This window comes from Globicephala melas, chromosome 8 (assembly GCF_963455315.2).
Source record: "Globicephala melas chromosome 8, mGloMel1.2, whole genome shotgun sequence".
NCBI lineage: Eukaryota > Metazoa > Chordata > Mammalia > Artiodactyla > Delphinidae > Globicephala > Globicephala melas.
Genome location: NC_083321.1, coordinates 25,948,069 through 25,972,893, shown reverse-complemented (window position 1 = coordinate 25,972,893; position 24,825 = coordinate 25,948,069). Strand labels below are relative to the sequence as shown.

General features: G+C 46.9%; 2 protein-coding genes across 2 annotated transcripts in view; one reads left to right on the top strand and one right to left on the bottom strand.

Annotated features, from left to right (window-relative positions):
• The window catches only part of LOC115857589 (uncharacterized), a 247,141-nt gene that overhangs the window by 22,096 nt on the left and 200,220 nt on the right, over positions 1–24,825 (bottom strand). The gene's annotated exons all lie outside the window — the stretch shown is intronic.
• On the top strand, positions 3,649–16,776 carry RCN1 (reticulocalbin 1). The gene is made up of 6 exons (XM_030864804.3): positions 3,649–3,989; positions 8,892–9,085; positions 10,105–10,283; positions 11,653–11,713; positions 14,504–14,703; positions 15,594–16,776. Exons 1-6 carry the CDS (start codon positions 3,736–3,738, stop codon positions 15,699–15,701), a joined length of 996 nt encoding a protein of 331 aa, XP_030720664.1. The 5' UTR covers positions 3,649–3,735; the 3' UTR covers positions 15,702–16,776.

Below are 24,825 nucleotides of genomic sequence, written 5' to 3'. Positions count from 1 at the left end.
CAAACTGTGAAAGGTGTTATGTGTGAGATACAAAGCTTAGGGAGAAGTAGTAAGTTCTGACTGGAGGTATAAGGGAAAACCTCATGGGGAAGGTGACATTTGAGTTGAGCCTTGAAGACTGTGTGTAATTTTGAATGGAGGAGTAGAAAAAGAAAGAATGTTCAAGGTGCTTTTAAACCTGAAAGCAGTTAACCATGATTGCCCCTAGCAGACACAGTCAATGGCTTGCTCTTCCTCGCCAACAGAACACTAATCACGTGCTTCAGAGGAAGCTACATATCTTCCAGCTCCAGGAAGTGAATCTTGATTTCCCTAAATTAGCACTGGAAATTCCATTCTCCTTGCCTGTCACTGGATCAGGCATAGGCCTGTGACACAATTCTGGCCAGTGAGATGTGAAGGAATGTCTGCTGGGAGAATTTTCTTCTTAATAAAGAGAGGAAACACTCCTTTTTTCCCCCCTGCTTCTGAGAGAAAAAACACAAAACAGAAAACCTGGTTTCTTGATGATGTCGTCAACCCACTTGGAAAAAAACAAAAGCTCCACTTGAATTAACCACTCTGAAATTGATCGAACATGAGACTTCTTGTTCCGTGAGAGGACAAAGTTTTCTTATTGTTCTAGTAACTTCTGGTTGGATTTTGTTGTCTTTGATGATGTTACTTGCAGCCAGAAATAATAGATCTGCATACCCCAACCGACCAGCCCATTTTTTTTTTTTTTGTGGTAAGCGGGCCTCTCACTGTTGTGGCCTCTCCCGTTGCAGAGCACAGGCTCCGGATGCACAGGCTCAGTGGCTATGGCTCACGGGCCCAGCCGCTCCGCGGCATGTGGGATCTTCCCGGATCGGGGCACGAACCCGTGTCCCCTGCATCGGCAGGCGGACTCCCAACCACTGCGCCACCAGGGAAGCCCCAGCCCATCTTTTTGAAATCTGCTTTTCCTTTCCACTGGTACAAACTGCTGCTAAATGTCACTCCTCTTGCCTCCGGTTCCTTTGCCTCATCAAGAATAAAGATTAAAAATGACAATATACTTAGCCATACATGCACATAGGAAGAAATAAAAGGCAATTTTTAAAATGAAAGAAAGCAATTACACAGTGAAATACCTTGACTATTTAATATCGTCACTCATTCCTGATCCTTTGGTTGAGAGGACTTGTTTCACTCTCATAGGATAGTAGAGGAATGAAAATATAAAAGAATAGAATGTAGGCAAGCCCGGGGAAATGATATAAACTTCCACATTCACAGCAGTGCTGGAATTCTCTGGTAATTCCCATGGGAGCCAAGACTACCTCTGGAACAATCTAACTGTTGGAAACCACTAGTGTCTGGCAGGAAACCAACTAGAACAGGGTCAAAGGATGTGCCATTCTCATTCCTGAGAGTCTGCATCAATCCCGGGGGCCCAGGTCTGCCGTAGCAACACTGCAAATAAGCAAAGACTGGCTCCAAACTCCACCCACTTTCTCATTCCCTTCTTTATCCTCCTCCTCTTTTTCTAGCTTTGATCTTCCTGGCTCTGTGCCTCCTCCCACTCCTCCCCCTCACCCCCCACTCAACAAATCACATCCTGCTTGCCAGATGAGCACAGAAGGTACTAAGCCACCTGCCTCGGGGCCCCTTGTGTTTCAATGCGGAGCTCTTACACACCCAAAGAAATGCTTCGTATTGGTTGAAATCCAAGCCTCTGGACAGGCAGTGGGGGACAAGCCACTCAAGCACAGCACTTCCTGTCTCATGCAAAGGCAGTGCAGGTGGGGTGAGGCACAGAGGAATACATCCAGGTCTCACTGCCAACCAGTGGGGATGTACAGGATCACAAGGACTTTACCTCAAACTCTAATGCTCTCTGCCCATTCACACAGAACTTATCCTCCTCTCATATATTCAAACTCCTGCTGTCTGGCTTATCCCTCTCACCTTCTGTCTCAGTTTAGATGTCCCTTCCTCCAGGAAGCCTTCCCAGATCGATCCCCTCTGACATAACCCATGACACCGAATGCCTACCTCCCCAACAACTTGTCATGCTGATTTGCCATCTGTGGCTACTCAGTAAACCAGTGCCCAGCGTAGCCCTGACATTTAGCAGGTGCTCAGTATAATGAATGAATGAATGAGTGAGTCAATGAATGAATGAATATTTGTTCACATACACTATAGTTCTCCAAAAAACATGACTGTCATGTTCCCCAGTGTACCCTCAACACCCAGTCCAGTGCTTAGGCCATGGAAGGCACACAATCATTATTCACTAATTGACTGAAAGAAGTCTTCAAAAGACAGGTACTTGGACCTATACTGCTGTTGATAATGTCCTGTTATCCTTATTGCAAGAGCAAGCAGCACAGCCCAGCGACCTTTTCTAGAGGATCAGGGATGGGGGACGGAGCAAGATGAAGGAGAAGCTCTGGGAGTTCAGCTGCCCAGGGCTATAGGGCTGGGCTCCTCTTCAACCACAATTTTAGATGACTAGAGGGTCATAACCTGGGGCACACAGTGGGGCTTCAGAAGATCCGTGCATCCTCTGACACTTTAATCAAACATCCAAGCCTGTAGCTGTATGTACATTTTTCTGTAAGAGGGTCCATGGCTTTCAGCGAGCCTCAAAAGGCTGTAACACACAAAGAATCGTTGCTCTAGCTGAGCTGTCCAATATGACAGCCACTAGCCACACGTGGCTATCTAAGTTTAAATCTAAGTTAAATTTTCAATGCCTCAGTTCCACTAGCTACCTGTCAAGTGTGCTCACTAGCCTCTCCCTATTGGACAGCCCAGATATAGAACGTTTTCATCACTGCATAAAGTTCTACAGAGCTTCTCTATAGCGGTAGCATTACTCCGGATTCAACGTACAGACAAGATTTGTTTAAGACATGTAGTCCTTTTGTACAGTGAGTTGCCATCCTTTAGAAATGAAAGCAGACATCCCAGATCCTGACTGCTTTTGAGACCATCTGCCAACTTGGGGCCTGCACTCCTCCTGGCAGCCGGAGTGCATAGGGCTGCTCTGTTTAGATGGTCCCTCGTCATGTTGACGTCATCTGCTTGGCCCTCCACCACATTTGAGTTTGCGACCCTTGTTTCTAGGAGACCTCGCCCACCCGGGTCTCCTTCCAGTCTCTTTGCGTTTCTAATCACACTACAAGTTTGGGTAAGTGGGGTTGAATTTGTTTTAAGAGCATTTCTTGGGGCGGCGTCTGAGGCTGAGATTCGGGCTCCCAGCTGGAAGTTGGGGAGAGCCAGCGCCTCCCTCCGTTCAGTTCTATGGAACCGAAAGGGGAGAGGGAATTTTACCCCGAACATCTGTTGCTTGACAAAGAACTTCCCGGTCTTCTTAACCAGCCCGCCAGTCCCCAGCCCAGTCCGCCTGGGCCCGCCCCTCGCGACGAGATCGCGGGGAGGGGCCGAGGCGAAACCCGAGCCCTGCGCCCACCACCCGGGCGGGCGACGTGGCTCCGCGGCCCCGGCTTCCCCCCGCAGCCCGGCGGCCAATGGGCGCGTGAGCAGGGCCGCCCGGTGCTCCCCTGCCCGCTGCCTGGGGCGCGCCCCTCCGCTCTGGCACGGGGCGGGCGCTGGCCGAGGGGCCGGCCCGTCCCCTCCCTCCTCGCGCTGGCCCCAGCCCAGCCGCCGCCGCCGCCGCCGCGCTCGCTTCGAGCACGCATTCCCGAGCCGCCGCTCTCATCGCTCGCTCGGTCCCTCCCCGCGGGCCGCTCTCCGCTCCCGACGATGGCGCGCGGCGGCCGCGGTCGCCACCTGGGGCTGGCCCTGGGGCTGCTGCTGGCGCTGGTGCTGGCGCCCCCGGCGCTGCGGGCCAAGCCCACGGTGCGCAAGGAGCGCGTGGTGCGGCCCGACTCGGAGCTGGGCGAGCGGCCGCCCGAGGACAACCAGAGCTTCCAATACGACCACGAGGCCTTCCTGGGCAAGGAGGACTCCAAGACCTTCGACCAGCTCACCTCGGAGGAGAGCAAGGAGAGGCTGGGGTGAGGCCACGCTCGGGGGCTCCGCAGGTGCCCGCGGGGCCACTCGCGCGGGAGCCGCGCGGACCGCCAGCCACAAAGCGAAAGAGAAATTGGGCGCCGGGACCCAAGGGCGGGGATCCGGCGGGCCCGGCGGCTGGGCTGGGGCAAAGTTGCCCGCGGACGCCGGGACCCTGCGTGCTGAACGCCGCCGGGGCCGGGGTGGCTTCCCGCGGGGAGGCGAGAACGTGGCAGCGGTCGCGGGAGCCAGGACGGCCAGGGCCCGCCCCCTCCCCTGGGTTGCATCAGAAGGGAGGGGAGAGAGCGTACAAAAGAAAAATTTGTCCACGGTGGCCTTTTAGTGACATGAGTTCTTCCCCACCCTCCCGGTTTCTGTCTTCCCCCCGCATTCCAAGAGAGGAGGGCATGAGACACTGCTAAGGTCTCAAGGATTATCATTAAAGGGTAGAAGATGAAGGGGCAGCGGAGAGGGTTGATTCCTGGCCTGTGTCCCTGGGCCGGGACTGGGGTGTTCTTGCCTTCTGCTTAATCGCCCCAATATCGGAAGTAAGGGGTATAAAAATCCTGTTGTTCAGAAGGGAGGGGCATTTGGTGACGGGGGGTGGAAATGGAAACTGGTCCTCCTTTCTGTTTCCAGCAGTTTCTGATGGCAGCAGAGGCACCCAGTCTTTTGGCAGCTGGGGGCAAAAAGCTGGAGGGTGGTGTGGTGACAGGTTGTGAATTTCACTGTTGAAGGCAGTTGAGTCAGGAACCAAACCTGGGAAACAAAACTTGGGTACATCTCAGTGCACCCTCTCCGCAGCCCCTGGGGAGACACTTGAGCTTTGTGCAAAGGTATCTGGGAACCCTTCCACAGAGGAATCAGCAGTCAGCCTGATCCCAGATGGAGACCCGTCTAGGGAGGGTCCCAAGAGGCCTGCCTACTGGGCACCAGGCCTCCAGGAATCTGGTTCCTGGGGGTGGAGGGTCTTTCTGGCCTGTTACACAAAAAAAAGAACACAGCCATCCTTGTGCTGATGGGGGCTACCAAAGGCCAATGTGGTTGGTTAGAATATGAGGCTAAATTATACCTATTGTGTAGGTGCACCATCTGCCTGCTCTGATAAAAACATCTTTGAACTTCAAAGTCACCTCCCAACAGTCACCTTTTATTTTGCAGAGAAGTACTTTCTCTTCCAGTTTGGGCTTTAACAAAGGGAGCCATTGATGAGTTCAGTCCATTGTATTGCCTTGAGGCACTTGGAAGCTGATATATTCTGGGGCCCCGGGTGGCAGCCGTTTGTCACCAGGGAGGAGGAGGAGAGGTTTGAGGGATTGGAGTAGGGAACTCCACTTTTCAGTCGTAAGGCTTCCAGTTCAATGCCTTCATCATGATGAGTAAGAGAGCAAGTGGTGATGAGCAAGTGGTAATGGAGTTGGTCTCCATTTGACCCTTGTATGAACACCTTAGCTGCATTCATTTATTTTTTTTAATTTAATTTAATTTATTTTTTATACAGCAGGTTCTTATAAGTTATATATTTTATACATAATAGTGTATATATGTCAATCTGCATCCATTTATTCACGCAACAAACATTTGAATGGCTACTGTATTCCAGGTACCGTGTTAGATACCTGACAACTACAAAAATAAAACCTTACGTTCTAGGCCATAAAGTACTTATAATCATATGCGGAGGGCAGAGATTCAAGCAGATGCTACGCATAATTGCTGTGATGGTGGCATGTAAAAGCCACAATGACCGCATCTCGGAGAAAAGGAGCTCCCTAAGGCTTCGGGTTGGAGAAAGTAACTTGGGGGTTTGGGAAGTCACCTGACCAGAGATTGTGGCACGACTCAGAGGTTACCAGGAGTATAAGCAGGGAAAGGCATACTGAAGAGAGAACAGCCTGCTTATACAGGTTTTGAAATCTGTTCTTGTGGATTCGGGGTGTTGGGACAGTAAAGGGACAGGGCAGGAAAAGTGGGAGGTGGGAGTGGCGAGGAGGCCAAGGGCAGAGCAGGAAGGACCTCTGTGAGGTGGAGATTAGATGTTATTCTGTACATGGTAGAAATGTCATCATCCCAAAAATTCATTAGGAAAGTTGGACTGGCAGTAGGGCAGAGAACATAACTGAGGCACGGATGGCAAGACCAGGGGCACAGGGTGGCCGTGAGCCCCTAAATCAGGCACAGCGGGAGAGGGTAAACCCAGAGCCACGTTGGAGGGGGAACTGGCAGCGCTTGCTTTTGGCTCAATGTCAGGGTGGGTGGGGGAGAGGAGGGGGCAGTCAAGGGTGGCATCCGTTTTCTGGCCTTGAGCCACTGGATGGGTAGTGGACACACCGCTCACCTATAAGGTAAATCTGGGCTAACTGCAGAGGAGGCTGGAGCGTTGGAAATGATGGGTGCGGTATGGGACTGGCAGAGCGTAAGAAGCCATTTCTCTGTCCACAGCTCCTGGTGCAACAGTCCCCTCCAAGTCCGGACTGCAGAGGCAGGAGCATGACTGGATCCAGGCAGCTTTGTCACCACCATCTGCCCATAGATTCTGAAAACATGACAGCTCTAAGGCCCCTGAAGACACACACAAAAAAAGTGGGGACCCAGAGGCTTCATGCAGTCACAAGTGTGCTGCGCAGTCTGAGAAAAAAATGTAAATTACTTGCCAACATTTAATATCAAAGCGATTTCACATACAGCCCCCAATTTCCGGCTTCTCTTGACACCCATGGCCCATTTTTCCATGAGTAAGTCATTGTCTGGAGCAGAGCTGGGCAGCCTTGTTGGCAGCTGTCAGGGGATCCCCGCGCTCCCAGGACGCTTTGCTTACTCCCGTTACCTGTTACCAGTTTGTTGAGTTCTCCATCCTCCTGTGGTGGGGATTGTCATCCTTAGTGAGGAAAGGCACACATTCTCTCCTCTACTCCTCACAACATTCCTTGTAAAGTAGGTGTTCCATTTACAGATGGGGAAACTGAGACTCAGAGAGTCAAGTCAGTTGCCCAAGATCACACAGGACTAGGGTCCAGGTGTTCTGATTATAGCGTTTGGTTTATTTACATCATAGCCTCCTTTCCCTAGAGCTCATGTTTGATATTTTTAAAGAGAGAGGTTAAGATTATATATGCTTCCAACAGATATTTATTGAGCTCCCACTACGTGTCAGGCTGAGCTATGTCCTGGATATTTCTTTGGCATAGATTAGATGCTGTCCTTTCCAGAAAAACAGGTTGTATACTGTCTGACGTGGTTTGGTCTTTGCTGGTTTGAGATTCTGCTTCTCAGCTGGCTTTGGATAACGATGGGCATGTCACCACTGTGTCCCCAGGACTGGAGCAGTGTCTGGCGCACAGTAGGTAGGCTGAACACTGCACTGTGTTGAAAGAATTCTGCTGTGTCTAGCTGTGATTTCCTGGAAGGAAGATACTTGAGGTTTAGTCTTTTGGTCTTGAGACCTGTTAAAATTGCAAATGAAGGGACAAGTCAAAGCTGTGAGTAAAGTTTACACCTTCCTGAGAAAGAGGAGCTTGGGCTACCCAGGTTCTGGTCGGAGATGGAGATTCAAGTGCTAATGAATTCATTTCCATTTCTAATTGATCAAAGAGTAACTGCCGATTTGAACTTCTGTTCACAGTAAGAAAGATAAAATTCCAGCCCAAAGCAAAGAAACAAATCCCTAATTAGCCTGTATGACATCATCCCAGGTAAATGGACTACTAGGGTAAAACTTTCTTAAACATTGGAAATAGCTTGCAGGTGTCTTTGAAGTTTCCTTCAGGGATGGCATCCCTAGCTTGGGGCCCTTTGGCCTAGAGATGGACACTGTTGAGTTCCCAGCCTGAAGTTTGCTCTGGACAGGGGTTTGGGGTGCCTTAGTGAAGTCCAGTGGGGAATTGCTGGAACCTGGGCCAGCTGTGGAGCAGGAGATGCCAGTGGGCATAGGGGTCTTCACCCTAAGAGCAAGGGGTTGAGGCTCCTGCAGCTGCTTAGCTGGTCAAGTTTCTTGAATAAATGTCAAGGCTCTTTCATCCCTGACTGTTTTTTGTTTTTTTTTTTTGGCTGTGTTGGGTCTTCGTTGCTGCGCGCAGGCTTTCCCTAGTTGCGGTGAGCAGGGGCTACTGTTCGTTGCGGTGCACAGGCTTCTCATTGCAGTGGCTTCTCTTGTCGCAGAGCACGGGCTCTAGGCGTAAAGGCTCAGTAGTTGTGGTTCGCAGGCTCGGTAGTTGTGACACACGGGCTTAGTTGCTCCGCGGCATGTGGGATCTTCCCGGACCATGGCTCGAACCCGTGTCCCCTGCATTGGCAGGTGGATTCTTAACCACTGCACCACCAGGGAAGCCCCTCATCCCTGACATTTTCTGCTACGTCCAAGATCTGGTCTCCTCCTGCTTTAAGTTTCAAGTCTTTGAATCCAAAGTGGTGAGATTAAAAAAAACAAAAAAACAAAAAAAACCCACTTATTTTTTGGTTGGTTTAGTTAGAATCTTCCATCTTTTTCATTGGGCTTAGAGCCAGAAGACATCGATTCTTACCCCAGTGGTACCAAATACTCCCTCATTGCTCTAAAATGAGGGAGTTAGACTATATCAGGGAAGACTGCTAGGTTTCATCTTACAAATCAACTCACTCAGTTTCTGCAGAGCACTGTGTTGAGAAGGATTCTGAGGCCACATCAAGGTTTTTTATCAGGACAGAAGGGCCTGATCCACTAGTAGTGTCTGCCATTGGCATTAGGTGGTTGTGGGGAAGGCATATCATCCTTGGAAAAGATAAACTTCAAGATCCTTTCCAGCACCGTCGGATCATTGATTTTATTTTAGCATTTACGCATCTTAGATTCTGCAGGTGTTTGATCTCTTTCTGGAGCAGGATCACACAAGCTTTGATAATAGCCTTGTGGGGTTTTTTTTTAACTACAGGAAGATTGTCGATCGAATTGACAATGATGGGGATGGCTTTGTCACCACCGAGGAGCTGAAAACCTGGATCAAACGGGTGCAGAAAAGGTACATCTACGATAATGTCGCCAAAGTCTGGAAGGATTATGATCGGGACAAAGACGATAAAATTTCCTGGGAAGAATACAAACAAGCCACCTACGGTTACTACCTAGGTAAGAGGTGCTGCAAGAGCGATTACACAGCTGGGGCCTGTGTAACAAGCTTCTTGTGGGAAACTATACTGTCTCATCATATCTACCCCCTTTGGGGAGACGTCTCAACATCCTAAGTAAAAACTGCTTGTGTAACATCCTGCTCTGCTTACTAAGAATACACCAAGTTGCTTACTGTGAGTGAACTTGTAGGTGGAAGGGGGCAAGGGTCTAATAAAAAATAAGCTGCTCCCTAACCTGAGCTTACAGTCTCAGAGGTACACTCAGAGAACAAAGCAGAGAGGAAGCATGTTTTATGTTACAGTTTCAGAATGCTGCGGAGTTTCAGGTAGCAAGGACCGAGTAAGCTGGAACAGTCCAGGAAGGCTTCCTGGTGGAGGGTGGCTTGGGAACTGGGCCTTAAAGAATGGATTTGTATTTGGAGAGATAGAGACGGGTGGGGAAGGTGGGTTAGCTGGAGGGGCAAAGGTGCAGCAAAGCATTCAGCAATGCCCTGGAGGGGCAGGGTTTGGACATAAGTCATGCTTGTTTTGGGGGAATGATGGAGGGGGTGTGTGCCCAGCACTGGGTGCAGACCCACTAGGTGCCTGGCAGAGCCGAGAGGGGACAGGCCTGAGGAGAACCAAAGACACATACACGCCCAGCCAGATGAAGAGAGGTCTTGAAAAGAGTCGAAGGGCCATTTAGAATAGATGTCCTGGGTACTAGGGAGCCTCTGCATGTTCTGGATCAAAGAATATAATGAAAGTAGGGTTCTGCAGAGAGAAGTATGGCATTAATATGGTCTCAAGCCTATGCTTTTCACCGCTTGCTGTAATGCCCCTAACAAGTCTTTAGGGCATGGACTGTATGGTGGTACGGAGGGACAGACACTAGAGGCGTTCTGAAATAAAATGTTTCAAAGAACTCGATAGGTCAGGACCTTTTGTCTTCTATGTACCATTTGGTGTGAAGGAGAAGTGATGTGGGAGAAAACGCCTTAGGCGCCCGGTTTTCACGTTTCTGTGTACATCCTCCAGGAAACCCCACAGAGTTTCATGATACTTCAGATCATCACACCTTTAAAAAAATGCTGCCACGTGACGAGAGAAGGTTCAAGGCTGCAGACCTCGATGGTGACCAGACAGCCACCCGGGAGGAGTTCACCGCCTTTCTGCACCCTGAGGAGTTTGAGCATATGAAGGAAATTGTGGTTTTGGTAAGATAGAGAAAGAGCCTGCGCTGGCAAAAGACCAGGACGAAAGCTGCATGGAAACCTTGTCCCTTCCTGCAAAGTGAGAACGTTCTTCAGCCTGAAGGGCATGGGATAAGGACCCTGAAGTGGAATACACCGGAATACCTGTGTACCCAGGAGATCAGTCAGGGCAGGGTAGCTGCCGTAGCAAGTAGCCCCCAATCCCAGCCATTTAACACAATCAAAGGTTATATCCAGTCCCGGGCAGATGGTCCCGGTCAGGTGGATCTCCTGGGCAGTTCTTCTCCAGTGTTGTCAGGCTCCCAGTCTACTTCCATCTTGTCCTCCACCATCCTGTGGCTTTGAGGTCATCCTGGCCACTACCAGCTGGTAGATAGAAGAAGAGAAGGACCGAGGAGGAGGCATGGCCTGCCTTCACTCTTCCGAGGGCTCCTGCCACACATAACAAGGCAGGGGGCAGTCTAGATGTGTGCCCAGAAAGAACAAATGCGCTTAGTGAGCAACGAGCTAGCCTCTGTCCTATCTGAGGGAACAACAAAAAGACTCAGAAATGGAATGCATTGTACTGTTAAATCATATGGAAACTCAAAGTCGGACCATGCTTGGAAAGGATGCTCCCCTTGGAGTGTATTTGCTTTCCAGTGTCTTGTTGGGTCCCACCTGTCTTCATTTTCCACGACAGTAACATAAATGCCATCACCTGTTTTCAGGGCCGATATCCCAAGGCAGTTCCAATTGTTTTGATGCTGGGAGACAACCAGCTCTGGACCCAGTCGTGGATGGGCTCACTCTTGCCTCATGCTTCATCCTTATGACCACAGTGACCCCAGGGACTGGGCAGTGGCTTTAAGAATCATTCCTTTTTACCACCCAACACCTACTTAATGATAGCTAATCTGACACAAGACAGTGAAGATGGGGAAGTGGATTATGGGCTTCTGATTGGCTCTGTTCTCAGGTTGGCCATTTTCTCCGGGATGCCTTTGAGTTTCTGTGACATGGACAGTAGACTCATTTAATTAGCAAAAAACCTAGTTAAGAAGTCAAATGTATTGATACTAAATACACAGCATAATACATTCGGAAGTCAGATATACTTTTAGTTTCTAATTGCCCAAAATAGTTCCATATTTTTCTGACACCAACTCGGTGTTCAGGGTCCAGTTAGCACTGGAATCTGTCTTTGTGATCATTTTAGTCCAGTGGTTCTCAGGCTGGGTTCCTCCCAGTACACAGAGATGATCTGGCCGGAGGGTGGAGACGGTTGACCTGGCAGGGCTTCCTGATATAATTAGAGTGCCTCTGGGCTTGTAGGTACATTTTCAGTTGCAGAGAGGGTGCTGCTTTTAAAATCCCCCGCTTTGCTTCCTAGGAGACTCTGGAGGACATCGACAAGAATGGGGATGGCTTTGTAGATCAGGATGAGTATATTGGTAAGTGCTGGCCTGGAGTCTTGCTCCAGTGTCCCAACTGGGCAGCGTCCTCCACCCACATGTCTGGCTACTTTCCTCAGATGACTCTTTCAGCAGCAGCTGTAAGTCTGTAGGTGTCACTCCTGTTACTTCCCAGTGAGAGGGGCTTGTCACACCAGCCCTAGCGGTGCAGATTCAGGGAGGCATTCCTAGTGGAGAAGAGCCCAAAAGGCTGGCCACACCCCAGGGCTGGCCAGCAGTTGATCCCTCGGCTCTGAGAGGTGCCCTTCATCACTCCGTGTAGTTCTACCTTTGCGAAATGGGACTGGAGATCCCAGAGATGTACGGTGAAGCTAGAGCGGACAGTCTCAGGGGACAGACTTTACAACACACTGTTAGCCAGCGGGGCCTAGAAACTGGGTGGACGGAGCTGTGGTCAACAGAACTGTTTACATGCCCGAGTTCTCTGCAGAAAGGCATTCCTTCGTAGGTAAATCCTTTTACAAAGTGCACGATTGCCCCATGATATAGCCGTCTTACGCCTCTGGTTTTTGGTCTTCCATTGGGAGTACTGTTCCTTGTTTTTTGTTCTGAAGGGCTCCACTGAAGCAACATCAAGAAGTGTGTTTGCAGGTAACTGAGCCCTGGCTGAATGAGGCTCCAGTTAGTGCCCCGGGTCAGACGCTGCCCAGGAGCCTTCCCAGCATGAAGGACTAGAGAAGGCGGCAGGGATATTTCCATTTGATCCTCAGCGGCTGCTACTTCAGTGCTTTGGCACGTGGCCCCAGCTGCAGGCCACCTTCTCGTGATAGCTCTTCTTTTCCCAAGTCTCAGTAAAGTAAAAGCTGGAAAATCATTTGAAGGATGGGATGGATATAATTTTTGTGCAGATTTTTTTTTTTTTTTTTTTTTGCGGTACGCGGGCCTCTCACTGTTGTGGCCTCTCCCGTTGTGGAGCACAGGCTCCCGACGCGCAGGCTCAGCGGCCATGGCTCACGGGCCCAGACGCTCTGCGGCATGTGGGATCTTCCCCGACCGGGGCACGAACCCGTGTCCCCTGCATCGGCAGGCGGACTCTCAACCACTGCGCCACCTGGGAAGCCCACTGTGCAGAGGCAGTTAATTACCTTTCAACATAAAAGAAGAGCCCGTGTTGCCATCAGTCTCTGGTGTGTGGTTGTACTACTTTGCCACCCCATACAGAAGAATTAGTGCCTTCTGAATGAAGGGCAAAGTTTCTTCTAATCGTTTGGAATTATATTTGATCTGAAGAACCAAACGTTGTCCCCCTCTGCCTGTGGTAACAGATGGGCAGCTCTCGCCACAGTAATTAAAGCCATCTCGGTGGCACTACCTTTCTTTGTAGAATAACCAATGCTGACAGCCCCGTCATCAGTGCAAGCAGCAGAGCCTGCCTCAGGCCTGGTACACGTGCGTGTGTGGGAAGGTTCAGATCCCCGGACACCTTGACAGCGGTGGCGGAATTAGACTGACAGGGAAGGCTGACTGATTAAAACGATGTAGCACTTTTGATTAAAACTAGGTGCTCTCCCCACCCTCCTCCTGATCTGCATTGAAAGGGTGCAAAGTCAGGGGCAAACTCTTTGAGTGGCTTTGTCTAAAAGAAACATTCCATTCTTTACACTGGCAGAGAGGGAGGTAGGCTCATTGTTCTTGAAAACTGAATTCTGAGTGACTTGGAGTCAGAGAGACCGGATGTCCAGACTTGTCTAGCAAGTGACTTCAATTTACGGAGGAGCCTTCTCGGCAGGCAGAGACAAGTGGAAACTGGTGGTGATGTAGCGTAGTGGGAAGAACACTGGAATTAAGAGTCCTGGCTTCTCCGCTTACTAGCTTTGAGACCCTGTGGGAGTCGTGTAATCACTCGGTATAAGCCCGTTGCCGTATCTGTAAAACGGGAAGACACAGCACCCATGTTTCCAGGACGCTGTGGGTCTACTTGTAGTTGAACGCAGGGTCTTGCCTCTCTTTTTCCTTCGTTCACTACCTACTGTCTCTACCATCTGACATTTCCAAGCTGTTTCCATCAAAAGAGAAATTGCCCTCAGGGTATCTCTTTTCCAAGAAGATCTAGTAGCTTAGCAAACGATGGATAAACTTTGCCTTCTTCTTCCTTTCCCTGCCATTTTCTAAAATGAGGGTACTTATCTATCTTATAAAATTGCTATAAGGATGAAATCAAATATATGTGAAAGTCCCCTGGAAATGATATAAACAACAATTGTAGTAAACACGGTGGTTAAGACTATGGGTTGGAAGAAGGGTGCCCATGTTCCTGTGTAGCCTACTACATTCTCATACTAGCTGTGGGTCCTTGGGTTAAGGCTGTGCCTTGGTATTTTCATCTATAAAGTGGGAATAATGACACCTAACTTCATAGGATTGTAATGAAAAATCAAATTTAAAAAAGTATGTGCTTTACACAGCATCTGGACCATAGAAAGTACTGTTATTGGTCATTGTTATTAGTTTTCACCTGTATAGTTCCAGGCTGGGTTGTAGAGGGCTTTCACATTTGACCTTCATAATAACCTTCTGAGTAATAAGTTATTGTCTCCACTTTACAGACGAGGGACTAAACTAAGTCAAAAGCCAGGATTCATCTTCTGGCTCCCAAGCACAGTTCTTTCTCGCCCACTAAGCGGCCTTCATAGTGGATAAATCATTGCATTATTTACCCAAGAGACTGCCCCCAGGTGTCTGGTTAGGTCTCTAGATTGCTAGAGGTCAGGTTTTCTTGGACTTACCTTCCCACTTGTCTTTATAACCAAGAACAGCCTTTCCTTCCAGCTGATATGTTTTCCCACGAGGAGAATGGCCCTGAGCCAGACTGGGTGCTGTCAGAACGGGAGCAGTTTAATGAATTCCGAGATCTGAACAAGGACGGGAAGCTGGACAAAGATGAGATCCGCCACTGGATCCTCCCACAAGACTATGACCACGCACAGGCTGAGGCCAGGCACCTGGTGTATGAGTCGGACAAAAATAAGGTATTTCAGCGTCCTCTGGAATCATTCCTTGAAGGGAGACAGTTTACATAAGATTGGTTCTGTTTGCTTCTTTGATGTTTGCCTTGGCCCATGTGGCCATGTCCTTATTGACTTCTCTCATTCCTGCCCTACATCGGAGACCTGTGAACTTCAGCCAACACCGTGATAACCCACGGTGAGCTCATTAGGCCCAGACGTTCCTGTTCCTGGAGAGTCTGCTGTGGGTCACACTTAACGTTCACTGCCATCTCCTAGGATCGCAGAACCGGTCACTTTGTTGGCTGTGGGCAGGCATGGATTTAAGAGGTGTGCCCTGTGTTGCCCTAGGACAAGCTTGTTCATCCATTCGTTCAGTCAGCAGACACTCATCAGACATCTGCAGCATGTGAGGCAGAAGGAAGCCCATCACATTAAAGTCTCGGCATCCTCAGGCCAGCTCACCGTGCTGGCTCCGAGCCAATATCTATTGGTCAGTATCCAAATAAATAAATAAATGAGATTTAGAAAGAAGTCCTGCCTCTTCCCATTTTGATCACAGCTGCAAATTCTCGGGAGACAGTCAAGTTTTGCAGTCAAGCCATAAAAGGGAAGTAGAATTCTTCGGGGCCTGTCTTGGGAATGCCAGCATTGTGTGTAGACATAACTAGACTCTGGCTCCTCAATTCCTTGAGGACTTTTCTGATACATTTTAGCACAGCTTTTGTAGCAGGAGGCTGTTCCAATTTGGGGTTTTGCAGGGCAGTGATGGTAGATGAAGGAGGTACCTAGTAGCTTATTATGAAATGTAATATCTTAAATGTTGCAGATCAATGAAATACCATGAGCTTCATGCTGTGATGACTCAGAGTGACCAGAGTTTCTGTGACAGAGCTCTTTTCTTTCTCCTACAGGATGAAAAGCTCACTAAAGAGGAGATCTTGGACAACTGGAACATGTTTGTTGGAAGTCAGGCTACTAATTATGGGGAAGATCTCACCAAAAACCATGATGAGCTTTGATGCACATTCACCATAATATGACAGACTGTCATAGGCTTTCTTTTATTGTCCTGGATAATTGCTATAATTATCTCATTTACAGCAGTTGTGTCCCCCCAAAAAGCAAGTTTATCACCTCAGATTGGGGTTAAAATTATTTTTTACTCAATATTTGCTGGAAAATAGTCATCACTGATCTTTGAGTAAGGTTTCTGTCCAAACACATTAAAATCTTGGTAAATTACAGTGCTCTGTGGGGATACATTGCTAAAACATGACTTTTTAGCTTTTTCCATGAAATTTGAACTGAAGGGGAATAAAATTTGAAAAAGCCCTATTATTCAGAAGTTGGGTGAGCGGGGAGAGGGCATTATAGGGAGTGACTGCTATGTATTTTAACTGCAGAGTTTTTACATTTGCCACTGTTAAATAATTGGTGAGGGAAAATTCTGATTAAGCTTCAGTGGTATCTCATCCTACACAGGCTTCTTTCAGAGCAAGGCTGATATTTCAGATTCTTCTTGACTTTGTACTCTGAGCTGTTACTGTAAATGGCATATAAATCTCTGTGCATTCTTCTACATGGACCTGCTCATGTGCACAACAGATCCACCCGTCTTTGTTTTTTGTTTTGTCTTTGTTTTTTACAATAAGAAGCAGTTAAGAAAGGTTATGTGAAAAAGAAAGGAATTTTAAAGGTAGGGAGAAAAGATGAATGTCAGGCATTTGAAGAACTATAGGAAAATGGTAAACACTTTATCATACTTGAGAAATTTTTCTTGACATGTAAATGAAGCAGATCTGATCTTTGAAAAAGTGAACAGAAATCCAATCCATTTCCTTGCTGATCTCTGATAGGAATAGGGAGTAGGGTCCTAGGAAAGCCTGCTTAGTGGAGCTCTGGAACCCATCTCATCCAGTCCTGGTGAATCCACAACCCTTGGACCTGCCCTGGGACCACTTACACCATGTAATTGACAAAGCAGGTTCCAAGCCACTGGCTGAACTGGAAGAAATAACTTTTACAGGTTGAACTTCCACCTTAGAAGGAGAAAGTGAATGAAATAAAGGATCCCTCTGAGGATTTTCTACTGTGTCCTGTGGTGTTTGACTTCATATGTACCATTTGTGACATTATTCACTGTTGATAGAGAATTTAACAGTGGGATGAGATGACATGAGTAAGATTATAAAAGTTTTGCATTTTAAAAATCCAACTATTAGAATGTTCACAACATATTCATATTTACTTATTTAATACATATATACTTCTCTATGCTAATTAGAGAACGTGCAGCTCAGTTTAATGGTAAGACCTTTCAGAGACAGGTTTCAGTTGGAGGAAAATCTGGACTTCTTATCAAGGCCTAGGAGGCCCTATAGCAACTGGTCCCTTCCCAACTCATCAGCCCCACTCCCTTTCACCTCCCATAGCAGCCCCACTGACTTTCTGGTCCTCAAACACACCAAGTTCATTTCCAGGTTGGGCCCTTTGCACTTGCTATCCTTCTGATTTGGAACCCCCATCTCACACATACTGGGGTAACTCAAAACATGCTTCTTCAGCAGGACCTTCCCGACTCCACTATTTGTAGCAGTCCCATTTGAGTCCCCGTCTCATTTCCCTGTTTTATTTTCTCCTTGGTATGTACCTATTGCCATTTATATTTGTCTCCTAGGGCTGCCATACAAATTACCACAAAAGAGGGTGGCTTTCAACAACAGAAGCTCACAGTGCAGGCTGGAGTCTGAAATCAAGGTGTTGGCAGGACTGGCTCCTGAATGCTCTAGGGGAGAATCCTTCCTTCCTTGCTTCTTCCTGCTTCTGGCTCCAGGCGTTCCTTGGCTGTGGCTGCATTACTCCACTCTGCCTCCATCTTACGGCCTTTTCTTCCTCTCTCTGTGTCTGTCTTCTGTGTGTCTCTCATAAGGACACTTGTCATTGTCTTTAGGGCCCACCTGGATAATCAAGGGTGATCTAATCCTAGATCCTAAATTACACCTGCAAAAAGCCATTTTTCCAAGTAAGCTCACATTCACAGGTTCCAGGAGTTAGGAGGTAGACACATCTTTTGGGGGTGCCACCGTTCAACCAAACGTACCGTTTGACACTATCTTGTTTGTATGTTGTCCATCTTCTCCGAGCTAGTACATAAGCTCTGTGACAACAAGAGCCTGAGTTGTCTAATTTACTGCTGCCTCCCAGGACCTAGAACTGTAGAGCCTAACCTACAATAACTACTCTGTAATTATTTGCTGAATGAATGAGAGGTTGTAGCTTTAATCAAAGAGAATACTCCTGGGGGGATACTACAAAAAAATTTTACAAAATACCTGACATTCGCTGAATGAAAAGTAATTTGCCCAAGATTCCAGACTGATTATATGGCAGGACCAGAACTCAAATCCAGGTGTTCCTTGCTCCAAAATCTCTGCCGTTTAACACTAAATTTTACTGCTCCAAATCTCTGAATCTATGTTCCCTTTATTTCTTTGCTCACCCACAGTAGATGTGGTCAAGAAATGAGAATAACTCCTCTTACCTAGAAATAGGCTGACACATTTTTTTCAAGCAATGAGAACCTGCCTTTTAAAAAATGAGAAAATAATATAGTGTAACCCAATTATAAGCATAACACTTTTTTTTTTTTTTTTTTGCGGTACACGGGCCTCTCACTGTTGTGGCCTCTCCCGTTGCGGACGCGCAGGCCCAGCGGCCATGGCTCACGGGCCTAGCCGCTCCGCAGCATGTGGGATCTTTCCGGACTGGGGCACGAACCCGTGTCCCCTGCATCGGCAGGCGGACTCCCAACCATTGCGCCACCAGGGAAGCCCAAACATAACACTTTTTAAAAGGTGCTAACGTTACTTTTCCCCCAAAAGGGAATACTGGTTAGTTTATTAAGTTATACATAGTAAGACATTAGATATATTTTGAGCACTAAGTTTTTCCTTTCAAGTCAGTGCACATAAGAAGAGAACCCTCAAAGAGACTAGTGCTTCTGGGGCTGAATTTAACACTATTTAAGGAAAGAAAACCTTAGCTAGGGGACATAGCTGTTAACATGGTGATTTGTAAAGCCTTAGATTTCTAATAGGGTCTGACTGTTTCAAGGAAAACATATTTTGTTTCTAGGTAACATTTCAAGTCTGATTATGAACAAATGCTACAAAATCGATCTGTAATGGGAAATACTGTTATGTCACAAAGCATTATTTATATGCTTAATGTGATTGAAAGCATTAATTGCTAGGAGCCAAAATCTGTCCAAGCAAAACATGAACACATATTTTGTACCTCTTGTCTCTTACTGTAGATTTTTGAACGAATTCGAGTGTAACAAAGATGTAGTTAGAAAATCTGCACACCTGAAGGTTTTCTTTATCCGCTTGGATTACTACTGTACTTGTTCCTTGTTAGCAAATGCAGGAGTCATATCTGCTCAGAAGTGCCCAGCAAACAACAGCTACATGCCTACTTGCTAGCAGCTCAGCAAAAACATCGTATGGCGTAAAGTGGTGAATGGCTGACTGGATTTTTTTAAAGTCTATTTTGCCACCTTTGTAGTAAAATCTAGCTTCCTCCAAGTACATGCAACTAAAGATTTGGCTCTCTCTGTATTTTTTTAATTATTATTCTTTCTGTATTCTTTTTTTAAGATTTTTTTTTTGATGTAGACAATTTTTAAAGTCTTTATTGAATTTGTTACAATATTGTTTCTGTTTTATGTTTTGGTTTTTGGGCCCCGAGGCATGTGGGATCTTAGCTCCCGGACCAGGGATCAAACCCGCACCTCCCACATTGGAAGGCAAAGTCTCAACTGCTGGACGGTCAGGGAAGTCCCTCTTTCTGTATTCTTAAAACAAGTTCATAGCTCTAGAACCTCCCCTCTAAAAACCAATGAGCGTCATAACACCCACCACTTTGGCTCACATTCAAGTTTTTAAATTTTGAGCAGCGGGAAGATTGTGTCATCAGCACTTAAACTCATGAGATTTACATGAACTTGGAGCTATGTCCAAAAATCCATCTGCACTCTCAATTCTGGTCAGTTCCAGGGTCTGGGTCTGGGGAAACATTCAAACTGGATTTGAGGTAGTTACAAAGATGAGGTAAGTAATGCACATGCAAGAACTGCAAGGACTGAGTTTTCCCTGATGACCTTCCTCAGGTGGTCAAATGCCAGAAGTCAGATAGATCAATGCCTGCCAACACCAGGCTGCTGGTTAGTGGTCTTGCCAAGATTTAGAATTCTTGTGTGAAGTGCTTTAAAACCTGAAAACTGATCTATTATTGGGTGAAACTGAATGGATTAAATGACAAAGGAATAGCTTTTTATTTTTTATAAATTTATTTATTTTTGGCTGTGTTGGGTCTTCGTTGCTACGTGTGGGCTTTTCTCTAGTTGCGGAGAACGGGGGTTACTTTTCGTTGTAGTGCTCAGCCTTCTCATTGTGGTGGCTTCTCTTGTTGTGGAGCACAGGCTCTAGGCACACGGGCTCTAGGCACACGGGCTCTAGGCGCACGGGCTTCAGTAGTTGTGGCTCGCGGGCTCTAGAGCGCAGGCTCAGTAGTTGCGGTGCACAGGCTTAGTTGCTCCGTGGCATGTGGGATCTTCCTGGACCAGGGCTCAAACCCGTGTCCCCTGCATTGGCAGGCGGATTCTTAACCACTGCGTCACCACGGAAGCCCAGGAATAGCTTTTAATGTTGTTTTTGTCACGGTCAGGGTATTCCAAAGCTAGTTATATGTGGTAGGGATTTGGAATGTAATTCAAAAGCAGATCAAAGACTCTCTGCACATTCAAAAATATTCAGAGACCCAGCTGGGAAAGGTTATATTTTCAGAGGAGGAAACTGAGGCCCAGAGAAATTAAGCCTGTGCTTTTCCCTTTCTCCGGACTGAGGCAGAGGTTGGACTAGAACACCTTCGCCGACTCCAGATGTTCCCTTTAAAGCCTTAACGTTCTCATCTGAAAAATGGCCACAATAACTCTTACCTTGTAGAAGAGAAATAGGATGAATTAAGGTAACGAACATAAAGCATTTTGTGTGGTCAGTGCTCAGGAAATGGTAACCATTTTTATTATTACACCAAAATAAGGTCCTTACGTATTTCAGCATCAAAGATTTTGTTTATTTGTGGTTCATTTTAGATTTCCACATGTGGCATTAGTGACTGAGGGAGGTTGTGGATTTATCAGAAAATTGTCAAAGGTGTTTGTTGTTTTAAATATATGACAGTTTTGTGTTTTTTTTAAGGTTCACAACTTAAAAATAGAAGAGTTCACATGGTTATTAAGTATAAGAAGCTGAGGACATTTAATGACTCACATCAGATTAGCGGTCCTACGCCACAGCAAGTATGTGGCCGTGCTGCTAAGATATTTGAGATAAAGAAAGATGCCCGTAGAGAGCATGCCCAGGTGACTTGAGAGTCAGACCCACTCACTAGCTGAACGACTTTAGGCCAATGACTTCCACTCTGCAAGCCTCCTTTTCCTCTTCTGTAAAAGAGGCCCGGCTGGGTGGTTGTGGGGGGCTCAGTGAGGCCCTGAGTGTGAAGCACTTTGCCCAGGCCTGACGCAAGGAGATGCTTGATCGGTGGAGCTAGGTGACTCTCATAAAGGGTAAAAAATACCCTCTCCTAAGGGTGAAAAGACAAGCTAAGGAATAAAAAGAAACCGTCTGGAGAATGAAATATTGCCATTTGCAGCAACATGGATGGACCTAGAGAATATTATACTTAGCGAAGTAAGGCAGAGAAAGACAAATATTATTTGGTATCACTTAATAGTGGAATCTAAAAAATAATACAAATGAATCTGTATACAAAACAGAAACAGACTCACAGACATAGAAGACAAACTTTTGGTAACCAAAGGGGAAAGGGAGGGAGTAGGGATAAATTAGGAGTATAGGATGAACAGATACAAACTACTCTACGTAAAATAGATAAGCGACAAGGATTTACTGTATAGCACCAGGAATTATATTCAATATCTTGTACTAACCTAAATGGAAAATAATCTGAAAAAATATGTATAACTGGATCACTTTGCTGTACACCTAAAACTAACACAACATTGTAAATCAACTATACTTAAGAAATTGTTTAGAGGATCATCTGCACTTTATTTTCTGGCAGGCGCGATTCCCATACAAACCTTCACACTGGGGCCGGGCTCATCAGCCACAGGAAGCCCCGCCGGAAGTCTTCAGGAAGGCCCACCGGCTTGCTGATGGCTGGATTCACAAAGACATGGACTGAAGACCCAGTGGTACAGGCCAAAGCGGCAAACTGCGCCAGCTTGGGGTGGCCAAAGAAAAAGCCATCACTGAGGTGCCGGAGATCGACGGAAGGTGGCTCCTTGGTGGGCTTGGGGGGAAACAGAGCAAGGCGGTAATGCACGCTGGAATGACCAACTTTCTCCATGACCAACACAGCCACTGCGATCTGAGGAAAGCCGACCGGCGAGTGGGAGGTGCACTGATTGGTCACTATGAACCCCACCATGCGGGACATCAGCAAGCCCGTTTTCAGGCCGCAATATCTGGAAAGTTACATCACAATGCTTATTCTGTATATAACATTGTATATACTGTATACATTTAATATACTAACAGTTGTTATACATTGTATAACATTGTGTAACATTTGTTATACAATTGTATACACATTGTGTATGCATTGTATAGCATTTAATATACTAACAGTTCACAGATATGGTAAGTTCTCATTAAACATTGGCTATTATTATTATTGCATCCATCTTGTCCTCGCTTCTCATGGTAAAAAATCAGGTACTTTTGTGTAAATGAAAGAGAATTATTGTGTCTCTTATACTGGCTACTAGATTGTAATCTCTTTAAGGACAAGGACTTTGTCTTGTTTCTGAAGTTTGTTGACGAGAAATAAGGCTGTGCTTGAGATAAACGTGGAGGTTGAGCAGAATCGGAAATAAAATCATCATATGCTGAGTTACAGTTTCTTCCCTCCTCTCCAAAGAGGCCTCCTTGTGATTTAAAAATTTTAATCACATAGTCTTATTGTCTTCTTTTTTTTTGAGAAAGTTAAGACTGAATGTGAGAATTCACTGTAAGGAAACAATTGTGGGTTGTACTAAGTTCGACTATAAAGTTACTCACTGAACCATGGTTCACAGAAACAAGCTACAAGTCTCCATCCAGGGAGGGCACCATGGGTGCCTGTGGCTGGCTACCTGAGCATCCACTGATGTCGCCCATCATGACATTAGATACATTCATTTACTGACATGGAAATCTGCCCAGTGAAAAAGATCACATTACGGAACAGTGTGTACCATTCCATCTCATTTGTTATTATAAGAATATACTGGTTTACGTCCTTATTGCTTAGAAAAAACTTTGAAAGGATAGCCTCCCAAATGGTTTCAGTAGTTGTCTAGCAGTAGAATTTTGGATAATTTTTTTCTTCTTTTTGCCTCTATGAATTTTCCAGATGAATATGATTTGCCTTTGAAATTAAAAAAACAAAGTGTTTTTTTTTGTTGTTGTTGTTGTTTTTGTGGTACGCGGGCCTCTCGCTGTTGTGGCCTCTCCCGTTTTGGAGCACAGGCTCCCGGACGCGCAGGCTCCGCGGCATGTGGGATCTTCCTGGACCGGGGCATGAACCCGTGTCCCCTACATCGGCAGGCAGACTCTCAATCACTGCGCCACCAGGGAAGCCCCAGTGTTATATATTTTTTTAATGTCTGAATATGAATTTCATTAAAGCACTGGAGAGAGCAGCAGACTGGAGAAGCAAGGCTCCTTCTTCTGCCCGTTGGAATCCTGCCCCTGGCTGCCCTCCCTGAGAAGCCTCCCTCCTGAGCAAATGAGAAGGAAAAGGGAACAGGAAAAGAAATCCCTGCTCTTCAGTGTGACTCCGAGATCCAGTGAGAACCAAATTCTCCCATTTTCATTTCCCATGCTTCTTTGCTGCAATTGCTTTCCTAGTGCTCTGCCAGCTTTTCCTCATTCTCTTAAGGCACTAACAGTAAAGACATAGTGCCTCTTCCCACCAGGGGTACAGTATGTCCTGAGCTCCCTGTAACTCTGAGCCAGGCCACGAGACCTTTAAATAATTAAAATGCAGGAGGACTTTTAAACAATGCCATCGATGAGCATCTGGTCACCAGGGCTGTGCTGGATCCTTTACATTTTGTATTCAGTCTTCAAAACCATCCTGCAAGGTAGGTCTCATTTTCCCCATTTTACAAGAAAGAAAGTAAAGCAGGGAGGCTGAATAAATTTTCCAAAGGCACGCATGCAGTAAGTGGTGGTCTAGGCCCAGACCTCAGGCTCTCTACAGACAAAGTTCACATTTTCTCCTTCATTCTAGCTTACTAGGTAAAGCCAAAATCTACATTTTAGTCCAGTGAAGGAACTGCATCTTCTTTAAGTGTTCCTGTGACTTTAAGAATTACATTTTCTTGGACTTCCCTGGAGGCGCAGTGGTTAAGAATCCGCCTGCCAATGCAGGGGACACGGGTTCGAGCCCTGGCCCGGGAATATCCCACATACCGCGGAGCAACTAAGCCGGTGTGCCACAACTACTGAGCCTGCGCTCTAGAGACTGCGAGCCACAGTTACTGAAGCCCGTGCGCCTAGAGCCCGTGTGCCTAGAGCCTGTGCTCCGCAACAAGAGAAGCCACCACAATGAGAAGCCTGCGCACCGCAACGAAGATTAGACCCCGCTCGCCACAACCAGAGAAAGCCCGTGCACAGCAAAAAAACCCAACGCAGCCAATAAATAATTTTTTTTTTTTTTAAAGCAAAGGTTAAAGTCAAAGAAACAGATCCAAGGTGGAGTCTGATTTAGCTCTTCCCTGTGCCAATCGAAGAGACAACACAAATCCCAGATGGCTGGAATGCAGACTGCGGGGGGGCGGGGGAGGCTGGGGAGGAAGCAGGAGCCAGACTGGGGGGGGGTCTCGGTAAGGAATTTGGGTTTTATCCTGGGGCCCTGGGAAGCCACTGCAGGCAGGCGAGAGGCAAGATCAAATTTATTTAGTAAAACTGTTGCAGGAAAGGGGACCCCTTCCAGGCCCCAAGAGTGGTCTCTTGTCTAACACTTGGAAATGAATTGTCCGAGGAGACACACATGCTGACAAAGGAAGAG